The 18942-nt window shown below is 40.7% G+C and overlaps 1 protein-coding gene across 15 annotated transcripts in view; it reads left to right on the top strand.

Annotated features, from left to right (window-relative positions):
* Positions 1 to 18942, top strand: part of kmt2ca (lysine (K)-specific methyltransferase 2Ca) — a 158167-nt gene that overhangs the window by 60566 nt on the left and 78659 nt on the right. For all 15 annotated transcript variants that reach the window (XM_069190966.1, XM_069190965.1, XM_069190963.1 and 12 more), the window contains 5 exons: positions 41 to 150; positions 7317 to 7479; positions 8861 to 9032; positions 11877 to 11991; positions 18242 to 18417. In XM_069190966.1, the coding sequence (XP_069047067.1) occupies positions 41 to 150; positions 7317 to 7479; positions 8861 to 9032; positions 11877 to 11991; positions 18242 to 18417 (736 nt within the window). The remainder of the gene's footprint in view (positions 1 to 40; positions 151 to 7316; positions 7480 to 8860; positions 9033 to 11876; positions 11992 to 18241; positions 18418 to 18942) is intronic.

Below are 18942 nucleotides of genomic sequence, written 5' to 3'. Positions count from 1 at the left end.
AAAGTAATTCAAGTAATTCCCTTTCCTGTTCTGTTTCTAGGACAATGCTGGGCTCATCAGTGCTGTGCTCTGTGGTCAGGAGGCGTGTGTCAGGAGCAGGGCCATTTGCTGGTCAATGTGGACAGAGCCATTGACTCAGGGAGCACAGAGGTAAATTGTAGAGATTTATAAAATATTCTAAAAATGCAATTACTGCTTGAACCTGAACATGTCGTGTAAGTAGCTTAAACTACACTGTGCTTTGCATTTAGATATTACAACTTGTCCTGCTTTTTTATTTACGGCTTTAACTCTATTGTAGGTCAACAGTTTCAGAACCTGAATTATTGGAGTTATTTAAGGTTAATGCAAACAGAAAAGTTCTGTGTTGAAGTGTACAAAATGTGAGCGATTGGATGTGCAATATATTGAAGGGCTCATTGAGGCTTACTCAACAACTCAACTTACATTGTTTTCAAAGCTGATTAATTTTGGTTCAGCTTGAACAATTTTAATGTTTAGGATGTAAATCAAACATATCGCTTGTAGTGGTATCAAACTCACAAGGTTATTGTGAAAATTCCAGTGTTTGCTGCTGTTGGACATTGGTCATAAATAGGGTTGATAAATGGGCGTAACTCTGAAATTCAGAGACTTATAGCCTTTGTGGCCACTGTTGGAAGCACTATAAACTGTAAATGTGTGATGCATGGTTTGCACCAGAATGCTGATGGTGTTTGGAGTTTGATAGAACCTGGACAAGTATGTCTGTTCATTGCTCTATCTGCCCTAGATGCAACATTATCTCAGCTCATCCTACAGATGTTGAATGGAGCTCACATCTGGCATTCAGAGCACACCTGTCATTCTCCTGTTGCAAAACAAAAATCTTTTTTACATGACCAGCTTTAGGACATGAGTTGCTGTCAAGATGGGAGGAAGTTGGGCAGCAAGTGAGTTCCCGAACCCTGATCAATATGGCACCAAGCTCTGAGGTTCACTTAATCACTAAAAGCAGGGCTATTTAGTGACTGGACCCTCCTGCCCAGGTCTTCACACATGAATCTTCTCGTTGGTCTTGGTGAGGTGCTGAGTCTCATTATCCCCCAGGCCGTGGCCTGTTGCACTGTTTGGCTCTGACCCTTTTCCAGTATGTTGACATAGTCAAGACTCCACCTTACCCATGGCACATAGGCGCTCTTGAAAAGGGGGATTTTTTGCTCGCTTGTTTTCTTGAATTTCCACCAGGTTTTCCTTGAACAGATTGCTTCAGCTTTCCCCAGTCAGCACTCATTGATAAGTGATTTTAATGCATAGGGAATTTGTCACTTGAGCGATTGGTATTGAGCGATATTTCAGTACCAAAAATATTGAATCAATATCAACACGTTTACTTTATTTTTCAGAAAACATACATGAATAGGATGCTTTTTTGATGTTCACTGTGGCCCTGTATTAAATTTGTGCATCTTATTAAAAGCAATATTAGATTGCTTTCACTCTGATTTGCAGCATACAGTCCATTTTAATTATTTATCAGTGTGAAGATAAAGGATGGAAAAAGTATCATGCTGAAATGGTGATAAGTACAAAAGACGTTATTGAAGTAAACCAGCAATTAACATTTTCAAGGCTGAAGAGAAAGCACAGAAGAGCCTTTCAGGTTCCCTTGATCCTTGGGTATTTTTAATTAGGAGTTCAAGAGTTGAAAGCTACCATAGCAACGTCTCTGATGCAAGATTCTCTTAATTAAGCCCAATGAATAGAGATGGGTGTGGTACTGTAATTTTTGAATCTGAAGATTGAGTTCTGGAAACAGGTACTGCCAATTTTGTTTTTAATAAAGCTGTTGCCTATTTTATCAATGAATATTAACATCTGGTATCAGGCTGCAGTATAAGTGCATCTGATTTTGATCTGTTTTGTGGAGGTTGGGGTCCCTTATACCTGTTAAAAAAGTTATTTCCACTAACCAAGGTGAGAAAACGAGACTTGCTACATAGCTATTTGAGCCTCTACAGCAGTTTTGAGTTGCAGGGCTTTGTGTACAAGCCAACACCAGATGCTGTGTATTTTTGGCTCGTCTACTTTAATTTTAACACTTATGTAGACATAACGTGTTTATTTTTCATAATGTAACTGCACATCTATTTTGCCAGTACAGCTTGTGAAATGGTCTGGAGTATTTATGCTAAATGGATCAAATTTCAGTGCAAGATAACTTTTGTGTTTTAGCAGTTTGCTCTCCACACATTTGGCATTTCCAGTTTGATCCTTCACTAGTCTAATCCACCATCTTATGACTTCTAATGACTTCTTAATAAATGGTTTTTGAAATCTTTGTTACTCTGATGTTGTCTGGATGGTCATTTTTCAAATTGGAGGTGTGGAGGTGCTAATTTACTATTAGCACTACTTTCCTACAAATAAAAGTACAGATGTAAACAAAAGACTAGAATATGTGACTGGTTTGTTGGGCCATTCACCAGTGTTGAGGCACTCTAAGCAGAGATGGGTCTTGACACTTTGCTTTAGTGTGGGCTACCCCTGAAAGCAGTGTGCTAGCAGTTCTACAAAGGTGCCATAAAATGCAATGGAGTACCTCTGGATCCTGATCAATATGTGCCTTCTGGATTCTCTTCAAACCCCATCTTCATATAAAAGTTGAATCCACTTCAAAAGGTTTGTAACTAGGCCAGGGACCTCCTATCCTGGAGAATCACAGTTTGTCCTGTTCTTGCTAAGCCCTGAGTGACTCAGTTAACTTCCTGGTGTCTTTTCTGACCATTTAAAACACCTATGAAAGCAGCTGGACTTCAACTGTGATCTACTGTACCTGATCTAAATTGTGCACATGTGCAAATCACATGATATTGTTTGTATCTGGGGACGATTTCAAATTAGTTTTTGCCTATCTTTATTTCCACCTCAGTTACAAAAGGCTTTTACCTTAAGTGATTAAAGATCCTTACTCTAGTCACCCCATTGCTTTTCAACAACGCTTGGGCACAGAGTACTGTGGTATATGGGGAATCTGAGCTGAGCCATGATATTTCATTCACTATTAACTTAATCAACTTAAGCATGCTGTTAAGTATAACTCCATGCACATTTCTCCAATGGTGACTCTTTTGCACAGAAACGAATATGTTTTTCTTTAACTTGGAAAGAGAGAGAGAGGCAAAAGTCGTTGTATTAGGAGCTCTGGAAGATTACTGTGGAAAGGTGCATCAGTCACATTTGATTGCTCCTTGGGTATCTTAAAATAGTTTCCTCCCCATAAGATTTCGAGCGGCGTGATGGATAAGGCCCCTGGTAAAGGTCGGCCCTGGCAGCTCTGCTCACTCATCTGTGAAATGGAAAGGTCACAGCACTCAGGAGGGAGGTTCGACTGGCAGCTTAGCGCAGGCTGCACTGTGCCCTGATCATGTACTCTTAATTGCATTTGCACCAGTAATCTGCTAAATTGTTGGTTCATTCGTTCACTTTTTTTGAGCAAAGTGCCAAGCCTATTTTGTAATGCTTTCTGTTGCTGGGTTGTTTGTACCGCTGGTCTTTTCAGTGACTCTGGTTTTACTCGGGGGTGTATTTTCTTTATTTGATCTGCAAGTAAGGTGTTGGGGGATGGGGTGGGGTGAGAGAAGGAGCTGTGTTGATTTCAGCAGAGCTATTGGAAATTCTCTGACAAACAGTGTGTCCTGTGCTGCAGGCAACGCTCAGTCACAAATGAACTTGGAGGCAAGCTGTTAAAGCTGCTTCATTGTACCTTAAGGAAGACTGGTTCCATTTGACTTCTGTTCCTGCCATTTGTCCTGACCCCTCTATCGATTTATTGAAATTTCCTGCTTAGAAGAATATTGAGTAGTTTTTTTTTAATCTGGCTGTTTTGGGACAGCCAAACAATTAAGTGACAGCTTTATTTGATGCTGTATTTCCTGATGCTCTATTTCTACTGGCAAGATGGAAATCTAATAGCCGCTGGGAAATAAGTAAAGGCCTGAGGGTTTTCATTTCGTGTTTAAAACCTGCTGGTACAAACATTCTACATGGTTTCTTTTTCAAAAAGTTAAGCTTGGGGAACATTCTCAAATTTATTATTTAAGGCAAGCACTCCTCTGCATCTTTTGTATTGGTGCTCTCTTTTATATTGCCAAGGATCAATGAGAATTTTACAGTGGACTCGTATAGGGATAGATACGATAGACTTCATGTCTATTTTTTTGTTGGAATTCCATGTGCTAATATGTGTGTGTATGTGTGTATATATATACACACACACACGTAGCATCAAAAGAAATATCACTTACAAATTCATGGTTTTCAGGAAAGTGACCACCTTTTAGTAGCAGGTGTATAAACATTTCATTAAGCAGATCTGGCATAGGAAATCCATCATGCTGATTGGGCATCTGTGACGTTACTGTCATATTCTTCTCACAAGAAAATCGATGCTTCGTGAGCCACATGAGGGTGTGTCATGTCCTCCTGGATTGGTATCATGTGAGAATCAGCCCACAGGCAGTGTTTCTCTACCAGCACCTTGGAATGACTCCTAGACTCTTGTGAAGACACTCATTTGCACTGTCCTTCTCCAGAGGTGTAAATCTTGAGTCTGTTATCCAAGTTTAACTATACTTGACTGAGGAGAAAAACTAGTTTACTTGATGCATATATATGGATGATGCACATATAATGCATAGTGTGTGTGTATATATATATGGGCAGGTGCAAACACAAGCATATAATGTTGGTTAAGAGACTATAACTAGAAATCTAACAAGTCCTATGTATATTGGGTTATTGTTGAACCAGTGATATATGGAATTATACCCTTCAAAGAAGAGAATAAGACACTAGGTACCCCAGGCCCCAAGAGCTGCAAATGAGAGCTATTTTTTCCTCATTTTAAAATGAGCAATTACAGTGATATAATGTAGGCTGTATCTTTCACACATGGTGACACCATGATAACGTGGTCTTTACTGTGTATGAAACTGAGCGCACGTTGAAAGTACACTGAAATACAGATTTTCAGTTTCTTAAAGTTTTAAAAATATTGATGGTAAAATGAGAGCAACAATTTAAGAGTCTGTCCTAATTTCAGGAATATTTCTTGGGAAATATTTTCTCCACAATGCAGAATTCTCCACGTTTGTGCATTTAACTCCATATTGACATTTTCCTGTCTTTAAGACCTGCTGTTTGAAAGACTATGACTCATGTAATAATGCTGCCTCTTGAAAGCACACTCTAGACATTTCAGAACAGCTTTAAACAGCTTAAAATGTGCAGTGTCTTTTAACATTTTTATGGGGTTCTTAGGCTTTTTTCTTTGTGGCTTCATCATTTATTTTATTAACAACATTAAAGCTACCCTTTAGTGTTAGGTTTTAGAAAAAGTCCCATGCTCTTATCAAGCATAAGAAGTAAAGTTCATTTTAATATATACACATATGCCTTTAATATGGCAATTTGCTTGTTTTCAAGTTGTGAAAGGAAAATAGATCATCCTATTAAACGTAACCATTGTTATCCTGTTTATTTGAAATGTTTGGAAAATAATACTAGATATAATGCTAATACTACAACTCAATTTCACATCTGTGAATTTACCCTCTGCACTGCAATACCATAACAGGCTGACATGCCTATTTTAGCAGAAATGTATTTTGTTTGGGATAAACATTTTGGGATTCTGCAAATTTAAGTTGCATCAGTAAAAATGCATTGGAAGGTTGGAAAATAAAGGTTCTCTTTAAATATTGGCAGTACCTTGCTAATAGTGAGAATAGAATGGTTTTTGCTCATGTTCTCACAGTGCAGTGCCAGTAGTGTCTGCTTTAAACATAATTTTCTTGTTTCAGACTTCCTACTTGTGTTCATCAAATACATACTACACAGGGCTTGAAATTCAGTTTTGAAAATGAGGGAATTCTCCCCTTACATTTCAGCATCTTGGGGTGGAATAATAGTAACTGAAACTAGTGTATTGAAATAATTAATTAATACACAACACAAGCTTCATAGGTTCATTGGAAATACTGTCCTACCTTGTCAATCTATCTTTCATTACCAACCTCCTCTCCATTGAAGGTACAAGAACATAACTTAGGAGCAGGGTGATTTTTTTCCCTTCCTCATCAAAAGCGTCCCACATGTCTGCTTTTCATTTGGTCAAAGATAGGCTTTTGTGTATGATAATCAGTTTGTCTCCTTTAAAGTTGTTACCTTCAAAGGAGCTGAAAAGGTCCTGCTCTGAAGGACCAGGATGGGCTAAACTCTCTCCGTGCCTCTTTAGTGTACTGAAGCATAGGTTGGACTATGGAGAAGTCCATCTTCCTTTTGAAAATGCTTTGAGAGGAGGACTCCATGCACCAGTACATCGTTCTACAAGTGACAGAAGCGCACAAAGTCGAATTGTCTGCCAGCAATAAAAAGACCTTTGGCTTTACCAGTCCTAAGTGCTGGAAGCAGCCATGTGTTCTAGCACATCTCTCAGGGCTTCTAATGATCTGCTTACAACTGGCACTGCATTTCGAATTGACAACCACCTTACTGTATGCGGTAAGGAGTCAGTGTTGACTCCTCTAGTTGTTTCTGTAGCTCATGAAGCTTGTTGCTTCTTACTTTCCCTTCAATCAGAAAGTGTTTGAAGAAGATGTTTTTACCTCTACTTAGTCGAGATGTACTAACTATGGAGGTTTTAATTTAACACAAGGCACTTTATTTCACATGCCTGTTATTGTGTGGTGTTCTTGAAATGGATTGATTTTATTTACTATTTTGATATTCACAATTCCACTGAAACGAAATGCCACAAGGTGAAAGTACGCCATTCAAACGTTTTTGGCACATTTCAATTTAAGAATAGTTAAATGTTGAAGTAATTTACTCCCCATGTGCGTTTTTCATGAACTACTACTATCTTTGTGAAGGGGTGATTTCATCAATGTTGTCCCCACAGTACTAGAAATACCTGCCTCTATACACACAGAGACATCCTTCTCACAAATGAAACAAAACAGGGACAGATACACAACTGATGTCAAGCACATATGAATAATAGATACATCTGCAAATCAAACTTTATTCCTGTGAATGCACCTTTATCAGGAAAAAAAAGGTTTGCCTCTAAATTCCCAAAGATTGTGGCATTTTGCCAGTGTTGTACTTTTGCATCCTTCATATTTTTTCACACATGTAGGATGGATAGATTACCTTTTCGTCTGCGTTTTTCTTCACAGTCCCATGACAGATTTCAGTGAATTGATTAAATGCAGTGCGAGTCCTGAGAACAGTCCTTAACCTCTGTTCCTTCCCCCCTTTTCTCCCACCAGTACTGTGCATACTGTAAGCGCCTTGGAGCATCCATCAAGTGCTGTGAAGAGATGTGTCGGCACTCGTACCATTACCCCTGTGCTGCTGCTGCAGGAACTTTTCAGGACATCAGAAGCTGCACTCTCCTCTGCCCAGAACACATCGAACTGGCCATAGAAAGATGTAAGTCTTTTCAGCTAAGTTTTCAATTCAAACATCTTCATTGGCATGACCGATGAATTAGGGTTGCCGAAGCATATGCAATCAATAACATTTACAGACATTTGATACAAACACATCATAAGAACTTTTACATACAACAGACAACATATAGAACATTATTGAGAGAGGGGTTCACTGTTCCTCAGGCTATGGCAGGAGAACATGTACTGGGCTGCCAGTTCAACTGAGTTCCCTTCCCCCTCTCCCAGTAGGATTGGGAGCTTTTCCGATTCTGGCAGGTGTGGGAATTCTTTTGTGTTTTTGCTTTGCTTGCATGCCTATGCTCAGAAAGTGCAGGTTGCAGTCATGTAGCTCTTAAATGGAACTATACGTGGATCCAGTGGGGAGGGCAGCGAATGTGAGCTTCGACTGCTTTAATCCTGACTGCTTTCCTTTCGTATTGCAGCTGTGAATAAAGAGAGGCGTTATATGCGAAAAGCATTGGTGGAATAGCAGCGTGCTGGCTTGACGTGATCAAGCAGACTGCTTTTGTCACCATGTTCTTCCTGTAGTCGTGTAACGCAGACAAATTCACACACCATCTCTGGTTGCATTACAGAGATCACCTTTTTTTTTCTTTAATGCAGCCTGTGTTGTAGGCCTTCTTTAGGGATTAATTGAATGAAAAAAAATCCAGCAGCAGATGACATTAGTGTGCTGCACCAGACTCTTCAGTCCATTAGGATGCAATACGTTTAATGATAATTTTGCCCTCAAAGCACTTGCTTATTTCTGAGCCATCATTCAGTGAATGAGTTACAGGAGCAATATAAAGTGATTATATAATGTTAAGTGTGGACATTAACATTGTGAGGAAGTATTTCTGGTGAAGAATACCTATAGTTCTTATCTCCCCCCCACCCCACAGAGGATAGGATTTGAGAGTGTAATTAGATATCAAGGCTTGTATCAGCTAAAAAAAAGTTGGAGTTATACTTAACTGCTAAATATTTGATTTTGCTTTTTATGCTTCTATAAAATTTTCACCTTGAGATGCCCAAGCTCTTTCACTCCCATTATTTTTAAACATACTAATATGGATTTGAAGAGCCCTTTACTTCAACTACTTGTCTTGAAGAAAAACAAATCCCCCAGACTTGATTTTTCTGTCTTGGGGCAACAAATTTCGGTCACATAAATTATTGCACTCAACAAATGTCAACTTTCTCCTTTTATACAAGGGAGCAGCTCCTGGGTGAATGAAGGTTTAGTAGCTTTTTTTAGCAGAATTGGAGGGTGGGGGAAGCCTGAGGGGAATTCACTGTTCTGCACTGCAGTGTCTCACGCACAAGGTGGCCGTCCTGCCCCTCTTCACGAAGATTCTCGACCTCTTCCCTCACAGCCAAGGACGAAGTGAACTGCGCGGTGTGCGACAGCCCCGGAGATCTCCAGGACCAGCTTTTCTGCACCAGCTGCGGGCAGCATTACCACGGGATGTGTCTGGACATTGTGGTGACCCCCTTGAAGAGAGCAGGCTGGCAGTGTCCCGAGTGCAAGGTCTGCCAGACATGCAAGTAAGTCACAGCTGCAGACCCGCACCGAACTCCTTCACTTTTTTTGCCCCAGATTCGGTGGCAATCAGTTGGACAATATCGTGATTGTCAAGCAATACGCGTTTGAAATGACCCATAGAGGCTCCTTTCCAAACTTCCTCATTTGTGCATCATATTTTTAAAACTGCACATACCTTTGATCGCTAGATTAGTCAGTTTTAATTTTGATGAACTTGTACTTGTTAGATATTTTTAGGAGCCTTTATTGTTTGTTTTTTTTGTTTAATTCAAGTCTTGTAGACTTGTAGGTTTGCATTTCTTTTATATAAAGAAATAGGGTTAAGAATAGGGTTATAATATAGTTATTTAAGTACTGTGGGTAATGTAGTTATTCTTTGTACAGGTAATGAGAAGACCACCTGAAAATTGAATAATCAGAAATTGTATTCAATAAAAATGTAAAGTAATGAGGGTTAAATAAAACTGAATAATAGGATTCTGAACCAGGTGTGACTAGCAGGAATGTTTAGGAATTCAGGTCCAATACCTAAGAATTAGATCATTTGCTGCATTCCCTTTTTAATTTAGATTGATCCCCAGATATAAGTGGTAAATTCTTGACAAGTTTGTTTGCTTTTAATGTTTATGTATATTTCTTAAGAACCCCAGAGGAGAGAAAAGATCAAAAATGATTTTTGAAATGATTAAATCTTTGGAGAGTGCAAGGGGGCTTTAAATAATATTCATGAAGTGGAGATCTAGAGTTGTTTCTGTGCATGCTGTGAGACTGTTTATCTGGCATAGATTACAAAAATGAAAATGTTTCCATAACTAGCAGCAAAAATTAGAATAATTAGCTGAATTTGTTACATATCTTTTAAAGACCTGACCCTGTCTCTCAAGATGCATACAAACTAATGTATCAGGCTGTAAGTCTCAAGTGAGATTTTTTTCAGATATACTACGTACTTCATATTGCTCTATACAGAATTCTAGAGCATTGTCTAGCGTCTACTGTTGTTGAATATTGATTGTTTCTAAACTGGGTTGGAATGTATTTGATGTCCTAAGTCAGAAGTGCCACATGGCAGTTAGGATAGAATTACCCAAAAAACATAATGAACAGCAAATTGTCCTGTGTTAGAGAGCACTGAATAATGTGGAACATCCGCTCTAAATGATGTAGGCCTCACACCACTATTAGCATATCTTCTTCATCTCATGCCATCCCTCCTCCTCCTCCTCCACAGCCTTAGTCCCAGACTGTCCTGGGGTCAGCTGCTTTGGTTGTTCTTCTCCACTTGTCTCTGTCGAGCACATCTTCCTCACTCACTTCACATACCTCCATATCTTTTCTCACACAATCTATCCATCTCTTTCTAGGCCTGCCTCTTCCTCTGTTACCTTCCACCTCAAATTCCATTACCCTCTTTGATACTTCCTCAACGTCTCTCCTCATGACATGTCCATACCACCGTAACCTCGCCTCTCGCATCTTCTCAACCACATCCACCACCCTACATCGTCTACAGATTTCTTCATTTCTGATCTTATCCTTCATTGAAATCTGCAGAATCCATCTCAACATCCTCATTTCAGTTCTTCTCATCAAGTTCTCTTCCCTCTTTCCAACTGCCAGGCATTCAGCTCCATATAGTAGTACAGTCTTGTACATTTTGCACTTTAACTCTCTGGGAATTTTCCTGTCACAGATTATTCCAGTTATTTCTCTCCACTTGTTCCATCCAGCTTTCACTCTTTGTTTTACTGCCTCCAGTGTTTCTCCTCCCTTTACCAGTTTTGATCCAAGGTATTTAAAGCCATCAACTTGTTTCAGTTTTCCTCCATTTGTCTCCTCAACATTGGTCATAGTATCTCCTCTTCTCCCCATTACCATTATTTCAGATTTTTCTGCATTCATTTTCAGTCCACCCTTTTCCAGACTCCTCTGCCATTTGAACACTTTCTCCTGTAGTTCTACTTCTGAATCTGCCATCAGTGCCACATCATCAGCAAAGATGAGCTCCCAAGGCACTTCTGTTCTTACCTCCTCTGTCAGTGTGTCAATAATGTTTATGAAAAGGAAAGGACTTAGTGCTGATCCTTGGTGTACTCCAACTGTGATTTAAAACTCTTTTGTCTCTCCCCGTTGTGTTATCTTCATAGTTGTATCTCTATAGGTTGCTTGAACTAACTTCACCATGCTTTCTGGTACTCCTTTCATGCCATCCCATTGTGATATAATCTTATGGTTTTTGATGCAGGCTATGCTTTTCCTTTGGATTTTTAGTAAGGCATCCAAAGTACATAATGCTGGAGCCTTGCACGTATGACCATGATTTATTTATGCAACTGGTTTAAAAAAAAAAAGAACATGCACATTTTTGCTTCTTTGGTATTTTTCCCCTGTGACTGAGAATTTGAGAATGTATAGGTGGACTTTGCCAGAAGGGCAGAGGTTACTGGTACCAGTGCTGTACAATAGGGCAAGTCTACAAAACCTGCATGAGTCATTCATAGAACGGTTTTACAGGAAACTCCTCTTACCTTATTGTTTTGGCTCATATATCAAGGCAGTCAGTGCCCAGAATCATTATACTGGCGGCAGTATTTTTCATTTAGGGAGACGACCTGAAGAGCCTACCATGTTGCTTGTCTAGTATTCCAATAAATTTGGAGCACAGATATTTGATTTAAGAAGATAAAGGAACATAAGAGAGGTTACAAACAAGAGGAGGTCATTTGGCCCATCTTGCCTGTTTGATAGTTCGCAACTTATACACTGAAAGATCAGACTATGCAGTTGGATTCTTTAGCCCATGAGGAAAATTACATCCATTGAAATGTTTCTTTCTCATGTTACAGGAACCCCGGAGAGGACAGCAAGATGCTTGTGTGCGATACATGCGACAAAGGGTATCACACCTTCTGCTTGCAACCAGTAATGGACTCCATTCCTACCAATGGCTGGAGATGTAAAGTAAGTCCTACTTTGAGGCTGCGTGCAGTGCGGACGTGCGTGGGTGATTGCAGATTGTGTTGCCTGGAAGGTGAAGATGTGTGGGCTGCAATGCCCTGGAGGCTCAGATACATCTTTAAGAAAATTGCTATCAATTTGCGTCACTTTACTCCAGTTCTGTTACTTTTTTTTTTCCTCTTCGTATATTGCAGATGGTCTGTGACGTTCTCAGGTTTTTCTTGGCACGGGAAGAAAACAGAAACCCTTATGTTTTGCAGTGTAGTTCTGATGATAATGGCAGATCTACTTTATGCTTTCTTTGCTGTGGGGTACAACGCTTGTAGTGTCGTCTTCATCACAAGCCTGCAGTGGATTTTGGCTTTGTCTTGTGGTGCTGCCAAGTTGTTAAATTCTCAGGAACTGAATAGTGGCCTTGCCTAATTTTTACAATGAAGAAGGCTCCACGGCCGAAACGTTGTGTTCTCTTTCTTCTTTTTTCAGCATGGAATAAACCTATTACTTGTTCCTAATTTTTACAATGTTGAAGCAAGGGAAAAGGTACTAGGATTCAGTGGCACTGGGCATGTTACAGAAGTGATGTCACACCCTTGAAAACCTAGACAGTGTGAAATTTGCCCACTGCAGAGGACCCTGTCTTTCATTGTCATGTGCTCTGAGCCCGGAATAAGCCACGATAGCATCCCAGCAGAAGCAGAGCCTCAATCACACATGAGTGTTTGCTCCTTATCAATGCAGAATTTTGTTTTTCATAAGTTGGTGCAAAACAGTGTATATCTTAATCTCCAGTGGGGAACGGCAAGTCTTGAAAACTTACTAAATGCAGTGCTCTGTGCTCATGTTAGATGGAGACAAAAGTTAGATTACATTTATGGACTAATACATAATTGAAAGCATTGTGTGTGTATAACCCTCACTTGACAGCAGTTCCTGTGCTCAAAAAATTAACTGATCATTCTGCACCAGTGTGCTTCACAATGTTTGCACTCAAGGTGTTGTAGCACCTCTCTGAAACCTCTACCTCTAGCTTGGAGGAGTTCACAAAATGTAATTAAATTGAAATTTATTTTTCAGTGCACGTCAGTCTTGAGTTATTTGAAATATCTGAATTTATTATTCCCTCACCTCACTGTTACCTTGTAAAATCCAATTAGTAACTCTTGACATGTTGAAGGTCTCTTCCCAAACTACCCACTCTCAGGTTTCATTATATTTAGTTCAAGGTCTGCATTTCACAACTCTGATGTTCAGCAGCAATTAAATGAAATGCTCTGTGTGTTTGGCATTGCTGGAATAACTTGAAAAAGTAACACAAATGTAAAAATAAATGAAAACTACAATTGCAGCCCCCTGCAGACACTCGGGCAGCACTTTTGTCTTAGAAGGGCTTAGAAGTTTCTGGATTTAGTGCCTTTCCAATCTAATTACCCTACTAAACAGTCTTAATTATTTTCTTAATAACATAGTTTTTTAAGGTCTTTGATTATTCAAAAAATACTTCATTAAAGGTATGATTATCTTTGATTGTTCCTATAAAATACCTTGGAGCCTTTTAGAACATTTTAGAAGATCATAGGTTTTACAGTCATGCACTTAATTAAATTAGACAATCTCTTTAGGTTTTGCTCTAGTAGGACTCCGAGCAGCTACACAGCTGGAGAACCCTGATCTACATTTTTGGGGGTTGAACCCTACTCTCAATATAATAATTAGGGCACATTTAGAAGAATGAACTATGAATCAGTCAGGAGAGACAAAGAAATTAATAACCCCTGAGTCATAGTTGCTTGACTAAGACTTAGGCTCTTTAGTATTTGTCTTGTGTGGCATTTTCGTATCAAAAAGCAATCTAGCCATTTCTGATCTGTCTCAATTTACACTCAGTCGAAATTAGTTATTCACAACACAGTGTCTTGTGTTTATTGGAATAGCTGTGGGATCAGTGCTCGACTTTTAGTAGCCTCGTGCTCATTCACCTGCAGTGTTATAGTCTCGGTGTGTAGAGCACAGCTGTCAGCCTGTTTGCTTGAACTGCTCCTTGTTAACCCTGATTCCTCCCTGCAGTTACTGAAGTGAGCAAATTTGATGCTGTCGCTAAAGAAGGTAAATCCCCTTGATAGCATCTCTGCAGCTGGCTGATTAGAAGCCCACAGTGCTTCCAGTCTCAGTTTGCTTTAGAGAGACAGAGCAGCACTTTTCAAAGATTCTTATTCCAGTGCCCTGTGTTTTTTTTGCCTATTCATTCTAAACAGTTTCAACGTCAGTGTTGTACCAAGGGACCCTAGTCTCTCTGGGACATTGGTATGTGGGATGAAGTATTACTGTTAGAAAAAGAAACGAGACCTATGGGTTATGACGGCTTCTATTTATGTCTTTTGAAAAAAGTGCATTTCTGCTTTAGTTATAGGGTTTTGAAATCTTTCAGGGTCCCAGTGGTCATTCTGGTCTTCTAGTAGTTCAAGTAGGAAGCTGCGTCGGCATGGGTCGGCCGCACAGGAACAGGAAACAGGTTTATCCCATGCTGAAAAGAAAGGGAACGCAACGTTTCGGCTGTGAAGCCTTCTTGAGAAAGACAGGGCAGACAACAAAGATTAAATAGCACAGGAGAACAAAAGCTGGGAGAGGGGAGGAGGAGGGAGAAGGAAGGGGCAGAGAGGCCACTCGGGAAGTGCAAAGTGGAGAGGGGTGAAGAAAGGTGTGAAGTCAAAACCTGCATGTGAATAGAGAAGATGACACGAAAATAAGTCTCTCATTAAGAGAAGGGGGAAGGTGTGAACCTAGTTTCAGGATGAGTTTTGTTTCTGTTGTTTTTCTGCTATGGGAGTTGAGAAACCCTTCTTTGAGAGCAGAGACAGAGAGATTAGTGTGACCGTGGGACGTCTGAGGTGAAATGAAAAACTATGGGCATAGAGAAATCTTTAATTTTCACAGCCCATGGTTGCAAGACATACAGTAAATCGGGTTGCTGGAGGGTACAGGATGTCGTCTGGGCGATCTGGAATTGACCTGAGGGGCCCTGAATGGGTGCGTTAGATATGTAGTTGCAGGTGCAGTTCAAGCAAACAGGCTGACAGCTGTGCTCTACACACCGAGACTATAACACTGCAGCGAGTTCTGTTGCAGGGGAAGGCGCCTGGTGGGGATGATTGCGGAGTGCAGTCATGGGAGCTGTGAACAAGAAGTTTTCCATGGATTGGGTGGTCGGGGAAAAAAGGGTACCGATGGAGGGATCGTCCTGTAAAATGGAGTAGTTGCTAAAAATGGTCCTGGGGATAGAAAGTGTTAGGGTGGTAGGCGGTTGTGAGACCGGGAGTTCTAATCGAGTTGATGATCCTGGGGCTGTTTTGGATGAATCTGTGGGTTTATAGTAGACCGAGGTAGAGAGAGTCGTGGATGGTCAATAGATACATTTGTCTAGAAACGGAAGAGTGGTGGAAGATATGAGAACTGTATATTTGAGGGATTGGTGAAAGTTAGTGAATTGATGCAGGAAGTGCTCTAGCTGGTCATTAGAGCATGTAGCAGCACCAACACAGTCATCGATGCATCGCTTGTAGAGGTCGGGGACAAAGCCAGTATAGGAAGCAAAGCATTCTTATACCCAGCCGACAAAAATATTGGCATAGCTAGGTAGCATCCTAGTGCCCATGGCAACTCCACTAACCTGCTGAGAAAGGTTATTAAATGAGAATACATTGAGGGCGAGAACCAGTTCTACAAGACGCACTCGGGTGTGGATGGGTGGATCAAGCACTGTGCGTTTGTCTAGCATGTGCTCGAGGGCTGCAAGACCACAAGGTCATTGTGGGGAATGGCGGTGTAGAGAGGCGTGATACCCATGGTAACAATGTAGCATTCTGGACCCTGAAATTGGAAATCATTGAAAAGTTGGGGGGCGTGGTTAGTATCCTTGATATATGAAGGAAGCATTTCAACCAGCGGTCTCATAAGGCTGTCGAGAAAAGCAGAGATGAGTGAGGTTGGACAATTGCATGCTGAGACAGTGGGGCGTCCAGGGGTGTGGGGTTTGTGGATTTTGGGAAGGAGGTAGAATTGGGATACCTGGGGATGTTCGAGACAGTTCACCTCCTGGGAGAGCTCCTGGGTGGATACCACTTCCTTCTGGTGGTCAGTGGTAAGATCCCATTGGAGAGGACGGTAGGCAGGAGTATCAGTTACTTGTCTGGAAGCTTCCTTAATGTACAGGTCTTTTTTCCCCACACTACAACAGCTCCTCCTTTTGTCCGCTGGTTTGATGGCTATCATCCCTATTGCGGAGAGATTGGAGCGCCTGAATTTCTCCTTGGGTGAAGTTGGACCTGTGTTTCTTGGGTGTGGAAAGGGTCTTGGGAACTTGAATGCTGCATTGGTTAATAAAAAGTAATTAACTGGTGGAAAACAGCTGGAAGGGGAGTCAAAGAGTCCATTCTGCTCTCCTGGCTATGAAGTGACAGGATTGTAGTGCTTTTTGGGCAGGCTTTGGCATATTTGTTGTGCAGCTATATTAAACATAGAAGCAAAATCAGAATCGCTTGTAGCTGCCAGTTTCCTCTTTTATTTCTTATTTATCTGCAGGGAGACCCTCAGGCCATTCACATTATACTGTGAGCATTCACACAATCTATACAAACTTAGTGAAAGATGATAAAGTATCTGTAAAATATAAAAATGACTCTTGACTTAGTGAGTTGATCTACCACAATCGAATCTTGTGAAATGAAATTGAAAAGGGATTAAGAGACCAACAGCATGTATTTTTACATTTTGCGAATGTCTAGCCCAGGCCAGCATATTGCGGAGATACACATCTAAATCCTTTTCCCTAAACAAATTCTGTGATGAGCAGCATTCCTTTGCAGCCAGCAGATGCTGGATGTTGAAACTGCAGCTGTAGAGCCATCGCTTTTGAAAGAATGACAGTAATGGATCACCGATAATATATGCTGCAAATATGTATTGGAAATATGTCTGCAGGAGAGATGTTAGGGATTTGCCAGGTCTTCCACATCTAAAGTTCCACCTAGAAGCTGTAATATTCTGTTGCAGTCACAGATGTCTTTGCCGTTTTGCAGAGATGAGGCGTGAGAGGCTGAGATTTCCACCCAAGAGCAAAGCCTGCAGATTCCAATTGCTGATTAGCAGCTGGCCGGTGGCTTTCCTGTAATTAATCCCTCCCGACTCTTAGTGCTCGTCTCCCACTCTGAGAAAATGCCCTGCGCTGCCAAGTTAAATTGAGTTATATAGACAGTTAGCGCCTGCATACGCTTAACTTCAAAATCCCAAAATAGTGGTCAGGATCTGCTATCTCACCGGGTCTTTGCAGACAAGGTAAAATCCTTGCCTGTCCATCGGCGATAAAATTCAGAACTCTTGACCGTTCAACTTGAGCAACTGCTGGCGTTTGGCCAGCGTTCTAACTTTTAATAATGCAACAGGTCCTTTCAGGTTATCTGTGCTGCTTGCTGTCTTTTCCCATGGAGGAGCAAGAAGGAGTTTTGGTAGAATGTGGTAGAAGAGTTTGTATGTAATCCTCTAGCTCGCAGAATCTTTAAAAAAGCATAGTTCATTTCTTGGTTTGTATAACAAAACTGTTTAATTCATGAAATAAACCTTACAAAAAGAGGAAAAACGTCAAGAAGCAACTGTTCTACAACATGAGCGCAAGAGTTCTATGTATTAATTCCACTGCCATCTAACATGAGTTCCAGCCTGGGAAACCCCAAACTTAAGGTGTTTTTCAGAGGAACTACAACGTCTAGAAGAGAGAAAGCCCTTTTTGTACAAGAATAAACTGGAGGAAGCAAACCCTATATGCCCATCTGAATAATAACTACAGTCTATCTGTTTAGTCCGAAGGTCTTAAAGCATTTATAAAAGAAAATAGTGTTCTACGTGATAACCAATACTATATTCTGTTTGTCCATCTTCTTCCTGCTGCTATTATGTGTAATGTAATGAGTGCTTGTCTTAGGAATTTCGAGCAGAATCTTTCAGCTAATTCTGTGTTATTAGTGGACTCAAAAACGGTTATTTACACTGTTGAGTTTTGGTTTATTGTCACAGTGTTTCGTTGCTTGAGTTTGTCAGAACGTTGCAAAATGTAAAGAATGATGTTGTCACAGGTGTAGTTGCCATGATACTGATGAAGGCGGATTTTCTTATACTTCTATTGAAGCGAGAGGATTCATGGCTTGCATCTGATTGATTAGAAAACCTAAGTCAAAATGGCCCGTTTCCTTCTTTTCTTCTGCAGAACTGCAGAGTCTGTGTGCAGTGTGGCACCAGGACGAGCTCTCAGTGGCACCACAACTGTTTGCTGTGTGACAGCTGCTACCAGCAGCAGGATGCGGGCATGTCCTGTCCACTGTGTGGGAAGGCCTTGCCTCCAGACGTTCAGAAGGACATGCTCAGTTGTCAAGTGTGTAAAAGGTAAGTGGATAGGCGTGCAGAACCCCCCAGCAAGTCTTCCTTTTAACAGACAAGTCCGCTTTGCAAAGAAGGTGTTGGTTTAAGTGGTGTTAGGTGTTAAAATTGTGTTGTATATGTTCCCGCACAATAGGATTAACAGATTTGCAATGAAATAAATAGTAAGCCCGGAAACCTGTTTGCAGCTGTATTTACAAACGACAGTGTGCTTTATGACGGTAAGGTCACAGAGAGCACTCCCCTTGGGGAAAATGGAATAGTTTGTGTTTTGTGGAGATTGCTTACATGAGGGTATTTAAATAATGTGAATGTGAACACATTGCATTTGGAGAAACTGATCTTGTAGCCGGGTTCTAAGAAAGCTCAACCTGTTAATTGTCCTAAATCAATTTGCCCAGAAGGTCAGTAGTGCTTCAGGTCTATCGCAGCCTACATGGAGGACGGTATCTAGTGTCAAAGAAACCTTGGACGGCATGTGAATCCTCATAGGTGGGAATCTTGTATTGCTTCCAACATGGATCACACACA

Source organism: Lepisosteus oculatus, chromosome 6 (assembly GCF_040954835.1).
Source record: "Lepisosteus oculatus isolate fLepOcu1 chromosome 6, fLepOcu1.hap2, whole genome shotgun sequence".
Lineage (NCBI taxonomy): Eukaryota > Metazoa > Chordata > Actinopteri > Semionotiformes > Lepisosteidae > Lepisosteus > Lepisosteus oculatus.
The sequence above is the reverse complement of the archived record's forward strand: the minus strand, read 5'-3'. Positions and strand labels throughout refer to the sequence as shown.